The sequence below is a fragment of the Pseudorasbora parva genome, chromosome 13 (assembly GCF_024679245.1).
Source record: "Pseudorasbora parva isolate DD20220531a chromosome 13, ASM2467924v1, whole genome shotgun sequence".
In the NCBI taxonomy this organism is placed as follows: Eukaryota; Metazoa; Chordata; class Actinopteri; order Cypriniformes; family Gobionidae; genus Pseudorasbora; species Pseudorasbora parva.
Window position 1 is genome coordinate 826,236 of NC_090184.1, and position 17,125 is coordinate 843,360.

The following is a 17,125-nucleotide window of genomic DNA, read 5'->3' on the forward strand; positions in this document are numbered from 1 at the left end:
GGCTACAAATTTAGGTGTACGAAAAGTGTTAAACGTTGCTTGTTTTAAAAAGCTTGTACAACTTGTAGCTTTTGTATTATTTGTGACGAAGAAATTTAATGATTTTGTTCAATAAAATTTGAATTTGAAACTATTTAATTCTCACTGTGTTCTCTACTGCTTTCTGCCAAGGTAATTGTTTGCAATTTTATGTGTGGTTTTCTTATTCAGATTTGCTATTTGTTATTTTCAGATTTTTCACTCTAATATGGAAGATTGTCTTGCTATGGAATACAAAAATAAAAGGCATTTGGGACTTTCTCTCACAATCTCACAATTCAACATTTTTCTTTTGTGATTGTGAATTGTGAGACAACAAGTTGTAATTACCTTTTTATTTTTTATTCCGTTATGGAAACAAGCTTCTATTGCCTATTAATGACTTAATAAGGAAGGCATTTATCTTATTTTAAATTGTTCAAAGCCCTTTATTCTGGTATAACAGATTACAATCCAACTGTGCTCTAATGCTTTAAAATGAATGCTCTTTTGTGTGGTATTGCTACTCATTTAGATGTAATCCAGATTACTAGACCTCTAGTTGGGCCCCACCTAAAACAATGTGAAATCTCCTGCATAAAACCTATGTGAGTAAATTGCCAGGGCCAATATGGAACCCGTGGACAAACCTACTTAAAGCATATATTTCAGCCCATATAGTAACCTTGTAGTACTCACAAATAATTTAAAACTGGATGGAGATGACCTTGTACATGTTGTCCACTTGGGTCCCATCTGTTCACAAGAGCTATCCTATATGAAATCTATGTGGGCAGTTGACATGGGGCCATTATGGAACCCGTGGACAATCCCATACAGAGCCCATTTTTCAGCCCATTTCAAACCCACTTGGGCCCCACATACAAATGTTGTCAGGGTTAAAGCTGGGACCAAGATGGGTCTTGTGCATGTTGCCCATTTGGGTCCCACCTGGAGGCGAGTGCAATCCAACATAAAATCTATGTGGGCAGTTGACATGGGGCCATTATGGAACCCGTGGACAATCCCATACAGAGCCCATTTTTCAGCCCATTTCAAACCCACGTGGGCCCCACATACAAATGTTGTCAGGGTTAAAGCTGGGACCAAGATGGGTCTTGTGCATGTTGCCCATTTGGGTCCCACCTAGAGGCGAGTGCAATCCAACATAAAATCTATGTGGGCAGTTGACATGGGGCCATTATGGAACCCGTGGACAATCCCATACAGAGCCCATTTTTCAGCCCATTTCAAACCCACGTGGGCCCCACATACAAATGTTGTCAGGGTTAAAGCTGGGACCAAGATGGGTCTTGTGCATGTTGCCCATTTGGGTCCCACCTAGAGGCGAGTGCAATCCAACATAAAATCTATGTGGGCAGTTGACATGGGGCCATTATGGAACCCGCGGACAATCCTATATGGGGCCCATTTTTCAGCCCATTTCATACCCATATGGGCCCCACGTACAAATGTTGGCTGGGTATGAGCAGTTATTACACTATGAGCTATGAGCAGTTATTACACTGAGCTATGAGCAGTTATTACACTATGAGCTATGAGCAGTTATTACACTATGAGCTATGAGCAGTTATTACACTATGAGCTATGAGCAGTTATTACACTGAGCTAGGATCAGTTATTACACTGGGCTATGAGCAGTTAGTACACTATGAGCTATGAGCAGTTATCACACTATGAGCTATGAGCAGTTATTACACTATGAGCTATGAGCAGTTATTACACTGAGCTATGAGCAGTTATTACACTATGAGCTATGAGCAGTTATCACACTATGAGCTATGAGCAGTAATTACACTATGAGCTATGAGCAGTTATTACACTGAGCTATGAGCAGTTATCACACTATGAGCTATGAGCAGTTATTACACTATGAGCTATGAGCAGTTATTACACTGAGCTATGAGCAGTTATTACACTATGAGCTATGAGCAGTTATTACACTATGAGCTATGAGCAGTTATTACACTATGAGCTATGAGCAGTTATTACACAGAACTATGAGCAGTTATTACACTGAGCTAGGATCAGTTATTACACCGGGCTATGAGCAGTTAGTACACTATGAGCTATGAGCAGTTATTACACTGAGCTAGGATCAGTTATTACACTATGAGCTATGAGCAGTTATTGCACTAAGCTATGAGCAGTTATTACACTGAGCTAGGATCAGTTATTACACTGGGCTATGAGCAGTTATTACACTGAGCTAGGAGCAGTTATTACACTATGAGCTATGAGCAGTTATTACACTGAGCTAGGATCAGTTATTATACTGGGCTATGAGCAGTTATTACACTGAGCTAGGTGCAGTTATTAAACTATGAGCTATGAGCAGTTATTACACTATGAGCTATGAGCAGTTATCACACTATGAGCTATGAGCAGTTATTATACTATGAGCTATGAGCAGTTATTACACAGAACTATGAGCAGTTATTACACTGAGCTAGGATCAGTTATTACACTGGGCTATGAGCAGTTAGTACACTATGAGCTGTGAGCAGTTATTACACTGAGCTAGGATCAGTTATTACACTATGAGCTATGAGCAGTTATTACACTGAGCTATGAGCAGTTATTACACTGAGCTAGGATCAGTTATTACACTGGGCTATGAGCAGCTATTACACTGAGCTAGGAGCAGTTATTACACTGAGCTAGGATCAGTTATTACACTGGGCTATGAGCAGTTAGTACACTATGAGCTGTGAGCAGTTATTACACTGAGCTAGGATCAGTTATTACACTATGAGCTATGAGCAGTTATTACACTGAACTACGAGCAGTTATTACACTGAGCTAGGATCAGTTATTACACTGGGCTATGAGCAGTTATTACACTGAGCTAGGAGCAGTTATTACACTAAACAATGAGCAGTTATTACACTGAGCTATGAGCAGTTATTACACTGAGCTAAGAGCAGTTATTACACTGAGCTAAGAGCAGTTATTACACTGGGCTATGAGCAGTTATTACACTAAGCTAGGATCAGTTATTGCACTGAGCTACGAGCAGTTATTACACTGAGCTATGAGCAGTTATTACACTATGAGCTATGAGCAGTTATTACACTGAGATAGGAGCAGTTATTACACTTAACGATGAACAGTTATTACACTGAGCTAGAAGCAGTTATTACACTGAACTATGAGCAGTTATTACATTGAGCTAGGAGCAGTTATTACACTGGGTTATGAGCAGTTAAAAAACTGTGCTAGGAGCAGTTATTACACTATGAGCTATCAGTAGTTATTACACTGGGCTATGAGCAGTTATTACACTGGGCTATGAGCAGTTATTACACTGAGCTAGGAGCAGTTATTACACTATGAGCTATGAGCAGTTATTACACTGAGCTAGGATCAGTTATTACACTCGGCTATGAGCAGTTATTACATTGAGCTAGGAGTAGTTATTACACTATGAGCTATGAGCAGTTATTACACTGAACTAGGAGCAGTTATTACACTATGAGCTATGAGCAGTTATTACACTGAGCTAGGAGCAGAAATTACACTGAGCTAGAAGCAGTTATTACACTGAGCTAGGAGCAGTTATTACACTGGGCTATGGGCAGTTATTACACTGAGCTAGGGGCAGTTATTACACTGAACTATGAGCAGTTATTACACTGAGCTAGGAGCAGTTATTGCTCTGAACTATGAGCAGTTATTACACTGAGCTAGGAGCAGTTATTGCTCTGAACTATGAACAGTTATTTCCCTGAGCTAGGAGCAGGTATTACACTGAGCTAAGAGCAGCTATTACACTTAACTATGAACAGTTATTACACTGAACTAGGAGCAGTTATTACACTATGAGCTATGGACAGTTATTACACTGAGCTAAGAGCAGTTATTACACTTAACTATGAACAGTTATTACACTGAGCTAGAAGCAGTTATTACACTGAACTATGAGCAGTTATTACATTGAGCTAGGAGCAGTTATTACACTGGGCTATGAGCAGTTTTAAAACTGAGCTAGGAGCAGTTATTACACTATGAGCTATCAGTAGTTATTACACTGAGCTAGGAGCAGTTATTAAACTGGGCTATGAGCAGTTATTACACTGAGCTAGGAGCAGTTATTACACTATGAGCTATGAACAGTTATTACACTGAGCTAGGAGCAGTTATTACACTGGGCTATGGGCAGTTATTACACTGAGCTAGGGGCAGTTATTACACTGAACTATGAGCAGTTATTACACTGAGCTGGGAGCAGTTATTTCACTGAACTATGAACAGTTATTACACTGAGCTAGCAGCAGTTATTGCACTGAACTATGAACAGTTATTACAATGGGCTAGGAGCAGTTATTACTCTGGGCTAGGAGCAGTTATTACACTGAGCCAGGAGCAGTTATTACACTGGGCTAGGAGCAGTTATTACATTATGATCTCTGAGCAGTTATTACACTGAGCCAGGAGCAGTTATTACACTGGGCTAGGAGCAGTTATTACATTATGATCTCTGAGCAGTTATTACACTGAGCTAGGAGCTGTTATTACACTGAGCCAGGAGCAGTTATTACACTGGGCTAGGAGCAGTTATTACATTATGATCTCTGAGCAGTTATTACACTGGGCTAGGAGCAGTTATTACACTGAGCTAGGATCAGTTATTACACTCGGCTATGAGCAGTTATTACATTGAGCTAGGAGTAGTTATTACACTATGAGCTATGAGCAGTTATTACACTGAACTAGGAGCAGTTATTACACTATGAGCTATGAGCAGTTATTACACTGAGCTAGGAGCAGAAATTACACTGAGCTAGAAGCAGTTATTACACTGAGCTAGGAGCAGTTATTACACTGGGCTATGGGCAGTTATTACACTGAGCTAGGGGCAGTTATTACACTGAACTATGAGCAGTTATTACACTGAGCTAGGAGCAGTTATTGCTCTGAACTATGAGCAGTTATTACACTGAGCTAGGAGCAGTTATTGCTCTGAACTATGAACAGTTATTTCCCTGAGCTAGGAGCAGGTATTACACTGAGCTAAGAGCAGCTATTACACTTAACTATGAACAGTTATTACACTGAACTAGGAGCAGTTATTACACTATGAGCTATGGACAGTTATTACACTGAGCTAAGAGCAGTTATTACACTTAACTATGAACAGTTATTACACTGAGCTAGAAGCAGTTATTACACTGAACTATGAGCAGTTATTACATTGAGCTAGGAGCAGTTATTACACTGGGCTATGAGCAGTTTTAAAACTGAGCTAGGAGCAGTTATTACACTATGAGCTATCAGTAGTTATTACACTGGGCTATGAGCAGTTTTAAAACTGAGCTAGGAGCAGTTATTACACTATGAGCTATCAGTAGTTATTACACTGAGCTAGGAGCAGTTATTAAACTGGGCTATGAGCAGTTATTACACTGAGCTAGGAGCAGTTATTACACTATGAGCTATGAACAGTTATTACACTGGGCTATGGGCAGTTATTACACTGAGCTAGGGGCAGTTATTACACTGAACTATGAGCAGTTATTACACTGAGCTGGGAGCAGTTATTTCACTGAACTATGAACAGTTATTACACTGAGCTAGCAGCAGTTATTGCACTGAACTATGAACAGTTATTACAATGAGCTATGAGCAGTTATCACACTATGAGCTATGAGCAGTTATTACACTATGAGCTATGAGCAGTTATTACACTGAGCTATGAGCAGTTGTCACACTATGAGCTATGAGCAGTTATTACACTATGAGCTATGAGCAGTTATTACACTATGAGCTATGAGCAGTTATTACACAGAACTATGAGCAGTTATTACACTGAGCTAGGATCAGTTATTACACCGGGCTATGAGCAGTTAGTACACTATGAGCTATGAGCAGTTATTACACTGAGCTAGGATCAGTTATTACACTATGAGCTATGAGCAGTTATTGCACTAAGCTATGAGCAGTTATTACACTGAGCTAGGATCAGTTATTACACTGGGCTATGAGCAGTTATTACACTGAGCTAGGAGCAGTTATTACACTATGAGCTATGAGCAGTTATTACACTGAGCTAGGATCAGTTATTATACTGGGCTATGAGCAGTTATTACACTGAGCTAGGTGCAGTTATTAAACTATGAGCTATGAGCAGTTATTACACTATGAGCTATGAGCAGTTATCACACTATGAGCTATGAGCAGTTATTATACTATGAGCTATGAGCAGTTATTACACAGAACTATGAGCAGTTATTACACTGAGCTAGGATCAGTTATTACACTGGGCTATGAGCAGTTAGTACACTATGAGCTGTGAGCAGTTATTACACTGAGCTAGGATCAGTTATTACACTATGAGCTATGAGCAGTTATTACACTGAGCTATGAGCAGTTATTACACTGAGCTAGGATCAGTTATTACACTGGGCTATGAGCAGCTATTACACTGAGCTAGGAGCAGTTATTACACTGAGCTAGGATCAGTTATTACACTGGGCTATGAGCAGTTAGTACACTATGAGCTGTGAGCAGTTATTACACTGAGCTAGGATCAGTTATTACACTATGAGCTATGAGCAGTTATTACACTGAACTACGAGCAGTTATTACACTGAGCTAGGATCAGTTATTACACTGGGCTATGAGCAGTTATTACACTGAGCTAGGAGCAGTTATTACACTAAACAATGAGCAGTTATTACACTGAGCTATGAGCAGTTATTACACTGAGCTAAGAGCAGTTATTACACTGAGCTAAGAGCAGTTATTACACTGGGCTATGAGCAGTTATTACACTAAGCTAGGATCAGTTATTGCACTGAGCTACGAGCAGTTATTACACTGAGCTATGAGCAGTTATTACACTATGAGCTATGAGCAGTTATTACACTGAGATAGGAGCAGTTATTACACTTAACGATGAACAGTTATTACACTGAGCTAGAAGCAGTTATTACACTGAACTATGAGCAGTTATTACATTGAGCTAGGAGCAGTTATTACACTGGGTTATGAGCAGTTAAAAAACTGTGCTAGGAGCAGTTATTACACTATGAGCTATCAGTAGTTATTACACTGGGCTATGAGCAGTTATTACACTGGGCTATGAGCAGTTATTACACTGAGCTAGGAGCAGTTATTACACTATGAGCTATGAGCAGTTATTACACTGAGCTAGGATCAGTTATTACACTCGGCTATGAGCAGTTATTACATTGAGCTAGGAGTAGTTATTACACTATGAGCTATGAGCAGTTATTACACTGAACTAGGAGCAGTTATTACACTATGAGCTATGAGCAGTTATTACACTGAGCTAGGAGCAGAAATTACACTGAGCTAGAAGCAGTTATTACACTGAGCTAGGAGCAGTTATTACACTGGGCTATGGGCAGTTATTACACTGAGCTAGGGGCAGTTATTACACTGAACTATGAGCAGTTATTACACTGAGCTAGGAGCAGTTATTGCTCTGAACTATGAGCAGTTATTACACTGAGCTAGGAGCAGTTATTGCTCTGAACTATGAACAGTTATTTCCCTGAGCTAGGAGCAGGTATTACACTGAGCTAAGAGCAGCTATTACACTTAACTATGAACAGTTATTACACTGAACTAGGAGCAGTTATTACACTATGAGCTATGGACAGTTATTACACTGAGCTAAGAGCAGTTATTACACTTAACTATGAACAGTTATTACACTGAGCTAGAAGCAGTTATTACACTGAACTATGAGCAGTTATTACATTGAGCTAGGAGCAGTTATTACACTGGGCTATGGGCAGTTTTAAAACTGAGCTAGGAGCAGTTATTACACTATGAGCTATCAGTAGTTATTACACTGAGCTAGGAGCAGTTATTAAACTGGGCTATGAGCAGTTATTACACTGAGCTAGGAGCAGTTATTACACTATGAGCTATGAGCAGTTATTACACTGAGCTAGGAGCAGTTATTACACTGGGCTAGGAGCAGTTATTAAACTGGGCTATGAGCAGTTATTACACTGAGCTAGGAGCAGTTATTACACTATGAGCTATGAACAGTTATTACACTGGGCTATGGGCAGTTATTACACTGAGCTAGGGGCAGTTATTACACTGAACTATGAGCAGTTATTACACTGAGCTGGGAGCAGTTATTACACTGAGCTAGGAGCAGTTATTAAACTGGGCTATGAGCAGTTATTACACTGAGCTAGGAGCAGTTATTACACTATGAGCTATGAACAGTTATTACACTGGGCTATGGGCAGTTATTACACTGAGCTAGGGGCAGTTATTACACTGAACTATGAGCAGTTATTACACTGAGCTGGGAGCAGTTATTTCACTGAACTATGAACAGTTATTACACTGAGCTAGCAGCAGTTATTACTCTGGGCTAGGAGCAGTTATTACACTGAGCCAGGAGCAGTTATTACACTGGGCTAGGAGCAGTTATTACATTATGATCTCTGAGCAGTTATTACACTGAGCCAGGAGCAGTTATTACACTATGATCTCTGAGCAGTTATTACACTGAGCCAGGAGCAGTTATTACACTGGGCTAGGAGCAGTTATTACATTATGATCTCTGAGCAGTTATTACACTGAGCTAGGAGCTGTTATTACACTGAGCCAAGAGCAGTTATTACACTGGGCTAGGAGCAGTTATTACATTATGATCTCTGAGCAGTTATTACACTGGGCTAGGAGCAGTTATTACACTGAGCCAGGAGCAGTTATTACACTGAGGCAGGAGCAGTTATTACACTGAGTTAGGAGCAGTTATTACACTGAGCCAGGAGCAGTTATTACACTGGGCTAGGAGCAGTTATTACACTGAGCCAGGGGCAGTTATTACACTGAGCCAAGAGCAGTTATTACACTGAGCTAGGAGCAGTTATTACACTGAGCCAGGAGCAGTTATTACACTGGGCTAGGAGCAGTTATTACACTGAGCCAGGAGCAGTTATTACACTGGGCTAGGAGCAGTTATTACACTGAGCCAGGAGCAGTTATTACACTGGGCTAGGAGCAGTTATTACATTATGATCTTTGAGCAGTTATTACACTGAACTAGGAGCAGTTATTACACTGAGCTAGGAGCAGTTATTACACTGAGCTAGGAGCAGCTATTTCACTGGGATATGAACAGTTATTACACTGAGCTAGGAGCAGTTATTACTATGAGCTATGAGCAGTTATTACACTGGGATATGAGTAGTCATTACACTGAGCTAGGAGCAGTTATTACACTGAACTATGAGCAGTTAAAACAGAGCTATGAGCAGTTATTACACTGAACTATGAGCAGTTATTACACTGAGCTATGAGTAGTTATTACACTGAACTATGAGCAGTTATCACACTGAGCTATGAGCAGTTATTACACTGAGCTATGAGCAGTTATTACACTGAGCTATGAGCAGTTATTACACTGAGCTAGGGGCAGTTATTACACTGAGCTATGAGCAGTTATTACACTGAGCTAGGGGCAGTTATTACACTGAGCTATGAGCAGTTATTACACTGAGCTAGGGGCAGTTATTACACTGAGCTATGAGCAGTTATTACACTGAGCTATGAGCAGTTATCACACTGAGCTATGAGCAGTTATTACACTGAGCTAGGGGCAGTTATTACACTGAGCTAGGGGCAGTTATTACACTGAGCTATGAGCAGTTATTACACTGAGCTAGGGGCAGTTATTACACTGAGCTATGAGCAGTTATTACACTGAGCTATGAGCAGTTATTACACTGAGCTATGAGCAGTTATCACACTGAGCTATGAGCAGTTATTACACTGAGCTAGGGGCAGTTATTACACTGAGCTAGGGGCAGTTATTACACTGAGCTAGGGGCAGTTATTACACTGAGCTATGAGCAGTTATTACACTGAGCTATGAGCAGTTATTACACTGAGCTAGGGGCAGTTATTACACTGAGCTAGGGGCAGTTATTACACTGAGCTATGAGCAGTTATTACACTGAGCTATGAGCAGTTATTACACTGAGCTATGAGCAGTTACCACACTGAGCTATGAGCAGTTATTACACTGAGCTAGGGGCAGTTATTACACTGAGCTATGAGCAGTTATTACACTGAGCTATGAGCAGTTATTACACTGAGCTAGGGGCAGTTATTACACTGAGCTAGGGGCAGTTAGTACCCAATGAGCAGTTATTAAACTACGAGCAGTTATTTCACGGTGAGTTGCTACATCCCCTGATACAAATAACAGAAGCAGGTCAAAGATCATCAACATAACTTATCTTTATTGACTCAAATTGTACATACAATATCTGCTACTATACTAAAAAAACAGAGAGTGTGTGTGTGTGTGTGTGTGTGTGTAGGTGTGTGCATGTGAATGTGTGTGAGAGTGTGTGTTTTCTCTGTGTGTGTGTGTGTGCGTGTGCATGTGTTTGTGCGTGCGTGCGTGTGCACGTGTGTGTGTGTGTGTGTGTGTGTGTGTGTGTGTGTGCCGCCAGCATCAGCCGCTCCGGCCCCTCGGTGAGGTTTCCCGGAGTGACGTCATTAATCTGCAGCAGCAGCGGCGGCTGAGGGAGGAGGAAGGTGATGATGATGATGGAGCTTCACCGTCCTCAACGCCCGCTACAGAGAGCAGGCCTTTACCTGCACACAACTCAGCGTTAGCGCAGCACTACACACTCAATCACTGCTTCTGTGTGTGTGTGTGTGTGTGTGTGTGTGTGTGTGTGTGTGGGCTCGTACTGACCTTCCTCATCCACCTCCGCCCATTGGAGGAGGAGTGGGGCCGGCTCCGTGGTTTATTCTGCCCATCCGTCTGCGGCCAGGAAACCCCGGAGGACTGCGGGAACATCTCAGCGTAAACACAGAGGACATGAACACAAGCTAACTGAAGCTAACCGAAGTTAACGGAAGCTAGCGGAAGCTACCGTAGCTAACGGAAGCTAGCCGAAGCGGCTGGACGTACCCTCTGCCGTCGCTGAAGCGGGTTGACGCTCCGCTGTGTCCATCTCGGGACAGATCCGGCTGGATAAGAGTCTGGAAGCTGCGAAGACATCACAGATCATGTGATCAATCCTCTGACACTGAGCATCATGACCGACTCCTCACATCAGTCTCTTCATTTATTTAAAGGGTTAGTTCACCCCAAAATGTAAATTCTGTTATTAATCCCTCATGTCGTTCTCCACAAACTCTATGATATTTTAATTATTTTTTTAAACATTTAAAACAACCCAAACACACCTATATACATATAGAAGGCTGCATTAAACTATTTCGTAAAGGAAAAAAAAAAAAAATCAATCAACTTCATAGTGGATTCGTAAGCAATGACACACACCCGAGTGAACGAGACGGAGCGGAGTTAGCGAGGGAAGGCAATAATGACGGCTGTCCAACCACAGGAGGAATTATTCAGAGTTAACTCTTCTGGCTGAACTAACCCTTTAAGGGAGTGGTTTCATGACTAGTGTGTGTGAACTCGGTTGATTAAAGGGACAGTTCACCCAGAAATGAACATCACCCTATGATTTGAACTATTCCTTTCATTTGCAGCTTCTTGGAAAATTAACTTTTGTGATGAAACTTTAAAAAAAAAAAAACCTTACAACAAGCCAATGAACTCGACAGTGGTCCAGAAGAGGTCACTGAGGAAAGACAATCTCCACGGCGACCGGCTCCGGCTGTCCAGAACCTGACCTGCAAACACACGGGAGTATGATTAGGCCTGTCGCAATCATTACATCAATATATCGCACAATATATATATACATGACCTCACTCATTTTTCGTGATGCAATATATCGGCCATTATGCTTACATGATAATGAATGTGACCGACATTGTACTCGATGGAGCGGCCATTTTGTATGTTTTAAAAATTACAAAGTTGTCATCTGAAAGTGTGTGGGTCTACTTGCATTATTATGCTGTTCTATTGGGATTATATATTCAGTGGCATAAAAGAGTCCTAAAATGACAATAATATCGTTTATCGCAATTATTCGGGGACTATATTTTGCGAAACAAAAAGTAGTTACCGTGACTACTGCTACTGGTAGGGATGCGCGGCATACCGGCACTGGGAGAATACCGGTATACATGTTATTTAAAACAGTACGATATCATGATTTTGCACATTCCATTGCACGTGTGTGTCGTTAGTATGAGCTCATATCTCCTGTAGCTGTTATTAAGAAATGCTATAAAATCGCTGGCATGATTTGCGTTATCCGTCCCGAGACGAGCGTGAAATGTTGAATCGGATTATGCAGATTGCTTTAGTGTAGTGCGACGTCTTCTGAAACCAGAAGCAATTCGATTATTTGAGAGATTTTTGCTGAAATTATTCCTCACAAAATAGTTTTCAAACGACTGATTTGATGTGATAAGCTTTGCTGATTAATTTACTAATGAACATTTTTGGTAATTTCCCACTTTATAAACTCAAAACTTGCATAATTGTGCTCATTCTCGTGCGATATACCCGCGCTAATATCAGCCCGTGTGGTATCGGTTTAATATCGGCACTTCGGTATTAGATTGTGGTACCGTACCGAAGCCAGAACTGTGGTATCGGTTTAATATCGGCACTTCGGTATTAGATTGTGTTACCGTACCGAAGCCAGAACTGTGGTATCGGTTTAATATCGGCACTTCGGTATTAGATTGTGGTACCGCACCGAAGCCAGAACTGTGGTATCGGTTTAATATCGGCACTTCGGTATTAGATTGTGGTACCGTACCGAAGCCAGAACTGTGGTATCGGTTTAATATCGGCACTTCGGTATTAGATTGTGGTACCGTACCGAAGCCAGAACTGTGGTATCGGTTTAATATCGGCACTTCGGTATTAGATTGTGGTACCGTACCGAAGCCAGAACTGTGGTATCGGTTTAATATCGGTACTTCGGTATTAGATTGTGGTACCGCACCTAAGCCAGAACTGTGGTATCGGTTTAATATCGGTACTTCGGCATTAGATTGTGTTACCGTACCGAAGCCAGAACTGTGGTATCGGTTTAATATCGGCACTTCGGCATTAGATTGTGTTACCGTACCGAAGCCAGAACTGTGGTATCGGTTTAATACCGGCACTTCGGTATTAGATTGTGTTACCGTACCGAAGCCAGAACTGTGGTATCGGTTTAATATCGGCACTTCGGTATTAGATTGTGGTACCGTACCGAAGCCAGAACTGTGGTATCGGTTTAATATCGGCACTTCGGCATTAGATTGTGTTACCGTACCGAAGCCAGAACTGTGGTATCGGTTTAATATCGGCACTTCGGTATTAGATTGTGGTACCGTACCGAAGCCAGAACTGTGGTATCGGTTTAATATCGGTACTTTGGCATTAGATTGTGTTACTGTACCGAAGCCAGAACTGTGGTATCGGTTTAATATCGGCACTTCGGCATTAGATTGTGTTACCGTACCGAAGCCAGAACTGTGGTATCGGTTTAATATCGGCACTTCGGTATTAGATTGTGTTACCGTACCGAAGCCAGAACTGTGGTATCGTTTTAATATCGGCACTTCAGTATTAGATTGTGGTACCGTACCGAACCCAGAACTGTGGTATCGGTTTAATATCGGCACTTCGGCATTAGATTGTGTTACCGTACCGAAGCCAGAACTGTGGTATCGGTTTAATATCGGCACTTCGGCATTAGATTGCATTACTGTACCGAACCCAGAACTGTGGTATCGGTTTAATATCGGCACTTCGGTATTAGATTGTGGTACCGTACCGAAGCCAGAATTGTGGTATCGGTTTAATATCGGTACTTCGGTATTAGATTGTGGTACCGTACCGAACCCAGAACTGTGGTATCGGTTTAATATCGGCACTTCGGTATTAGATTGTGTTACTGTACCGAACCCAGAACTGTGGTATCGGTTTAATATCGGCACTTCGGTATTAGATTGTGGTACCGTACCGAAGCCAGAACTGTGGTATCAGTTTAATATCGGCACTTCGGCATTAGATTGCGTTACTGTACCGAACCCAGAACTGTGGTATCGGTTTAATATCGGCACTTCGGTATTAGATTGTGGTACCGTACCGAACCCAGAACTGTGGTATCGGTTTAATATCGGCACTTCGGTATTAGATTGTGGTACCGTACCGAAGCCAGAATTGTGGTATCGGTTTAATATCGGTACTTCGGTATTAGATTGTGGTACCGTACCGAACCCAGAACTGTGGTATCGGTTTAATATCGGCACTTCGGTATTAGATTGTGTTACTGTACCGAACCCAGAACTGTGGTATCGGTTTAATATCGGCACTTCGGTATTAGATTGTGGTACCGTACCGAAGCCAGAACTGTGGTATCAGTTTAATATCGGCACTTCGGCATTAGATTGCGTTACTGTACCGAACCCAGAACTGTGGTATTGGTTTAATATCGGCACTTCGGTATTAGATTGTGTTACTGTACCGAAGACAGAACTGTGGTATCGGTTTAATATCGGCACTTCGGTATTAGATTGTGTTACTGTACCGAACCCAGAACTGTGGTATCGGTTTAATATCGGCACTTCGGTATTAGATTGTGGTACCGTACCGAACCCAGAACTGTGGTATCGGTTTAATATCGGCACTTCGGTATTAGATTGTGGTACCGCACCGAAGCCAGAACTGTGGTATCGGTTTAATATCGGTACTTCGGCATTAGATTGTGGTACCGCACCGAAGCCAGAACTGTGGTATCGAGCCATCCCTAACCGTGACAGACCTACATATTATAATATGGGGGTAATATTGTTGCATTATAACAAACAAATATATTGTTATCCACAAATCAATGTAAAGCGATTCACAAAAAAAAAACAGAATTTCACAAATCAATGGAATGAGATCCACAAATATATACAGGAGTTTCACAAAAATGAATTAGATTTACAAATAAACAACCAATCACGTTTTGGCCTGTGCCGCTGAAAAACAGACTTACGACCACTGACCACTACGACCAAATCTATATAACTTTATATCTATAACTCTCTATATCTCTATAACTCTCTATATCTCTATAACTCTTTATATCTATATAACCAGATAACGGCCGTATCATAAGTTGCATTCATTTGTGAATCGCGTGGATTTTGAAACATTTCTACCGTCTTGACTCAAACAAATCCACAAATAGGTAGACTCCACCCATCGTCTACTTAAGCCAATCAGATAACTGCCATATCGCACTGACCAATCGTAGCATGTTCTCGCTCCAACCAATCACGTTTTGGCCTGTGCCGCTGAAATACAGAGTTACAACCACTGATCTATAAATCTATAAATCTATATAACTCTATAATCAGATATTAAAGGCCGTATCATGCTGACCAGAGCCATAGAGCCCTTTATAGTTCCAAACAACTCCGCGCTGTCAATCAGTTTAGATTACGCAGGATAGACAGCATTTTCACTATATTAGCAGCAATGTCTGGCAAATATTAACACAATATGTGCACTGACTTCACCAAGGCTTTACAGTAGCATTTTATTCAGGAGAGAGATAAAGAAGAGACAACGTTACTCTTCATTTGGGTCACGAGAGTACAACATATGATTTTACAGCGTTGAGTGTTTCACGATCACGTGCATTTCTATTGAAAATATAACCAATCATATGTTTAATTTAACGTGAATGAGAATCCTCTCAGTATCGATGAAAACATGTTTCACACTGTCTCAAAACGCGTAATTAATTTTAGTGGAAGTTGCCTATTTGTGGATTTGTTTGAGTCGCTAGAAATGTTTCAAACTCCACACGATGTACTAAATAAATGTGCCAGAAGAGCCACAAAAGCAGAGGAAGCGATTCACAGATGAATGCAAGGCAGAGTTGAGTGTTTGTGATATCAAAATCTATGTGTGGATTTTTTTTGTTATTCATTAATGTCATTGTAATTTGTGTGTAATTTCTAATTCATTTTTGTGAACCTCCTGCATATACATTTGTGGATCTCATTCCATTGATTTGTGAAATTATTTATTTTTTGTGAATCGCTTTACATTTATTTGTGGATAACAATATATTTGTTTGGAATAATGCAACAATATTACCCTCATATTATAAGATCACGGTAAGAAAAATCCTTAATCCTATTGCGAACGCGTTGTTGTGAATATTTAACACATGACGTGGCAGGTTAGCGAGCCAATGAACAGAATGCATGCGTGAATATTCAAACTGACGAGCCAATGAGGTGCAAGAGATTACAGTTCGTCACCTTCGGTTAATTAATATTCAGGAGATGTGTGTTTACCATTTCGTCCGTAACATTAGCCTACCCGGATATCATCTATAACATTAACAAAACCATATGTTGGCTATCGTTATATATATATATATATATATATATATATATATATATATATATATATATATATAACGTTACACACACTGATCACACATCTATTAGGTAGCGTGACAGATAAACCAGTAATAACGGCTGATTCACAACCACAATGACGCTAAATCACGGATGACAGTTTGCTGTATATCATAAGAGTAGAACATGTTTGTGCGCTAAAAAAATAACATTATTATGTTTTAAAGAAACGGTTTGTTTTTAGCACTTACCATTTGATACATAAACCATCGTCAGTGCTGTTTAACCGGATACTGCGCTGCTCTTCCGGTTCTGCGCACTGCGCATGCGCACTCGGTCGTGACGTGTGACTGATATTTAACTCGACTTTTTTGTGTGTGAAAAAGCATTTCATTATAGATGGTGTTTATTTGTCCATTTGGTTTTATTTTCAACCACATTGATGTTTGGATGTAAAGACACGAGCTCCTGTCATATATGAATGATCACATTTATCTTGTAGATTAATTTACAAGTCCGTGTAGATTAAAGAGAGTGAAACTACATCAGTAACATCTGGAGCACATGAAACTGAGACACACACCTGTTTCCTGCTCACAAGCAGTTTTGGTTCTATAAAGGGAGGGTTAGAATTAATATATTTAAATTAGAAAGCAGAATTTATGATGATCTGTATTCAGATATCAAAATGTACCTTTACCAACGTTGGCGTGGGGTAAGATGAGCCATATGTTTAGCTTATGTGGTCCTCAGGATAAGATCAAATAAGGCAGAGTCCAATGAA

General features: G+C 40.7%; 1 protein-coding gene across 2 annotated transcripts; it reads right to left on the minus strand.

Moving 5' to 3' along the window:
- Nucleotides 1–10,318: 10,318 nt before the first annotated feature.
- selenok (selenoprotein K) lies at nt 10,319–16,701 on the minus strand. Of its 2 annotated transcripts, none has more exons than XM_067412420.1 (5): nt 16,593–16,701; nt 11,570–11,697; nt 10,964–11,041; nt 10,745–10,837; nt 10,319–10,641 (listed from the first exon to the last, which is right to left on the minus strand). In XM_067412420.1, the coding sequence occupies exons 1-5, from the start codon at nt 16,602–16,604 to the stop codon at nt 10,638–10,640; spliced, it is 315 nt and encodes a 104-aa protein (XP_067268521.1). In that variant the 5' UTR covers nt 16,605–16,701; the 3' UTR covers nt 10,319–10,637. The 2 variants fall into 2 exon arrangements, with proteins under 2 accessions (XP_067268521.1, XP_067268522.1); XM_067412421.1 differs by having other exon boundaries at nt 10,323–10,641; nt 11,607–11,697; nt 16,593–16,697.
- Between the last annotated feature and the right edge of the window lie 424 nt (nt 16,702–17,125).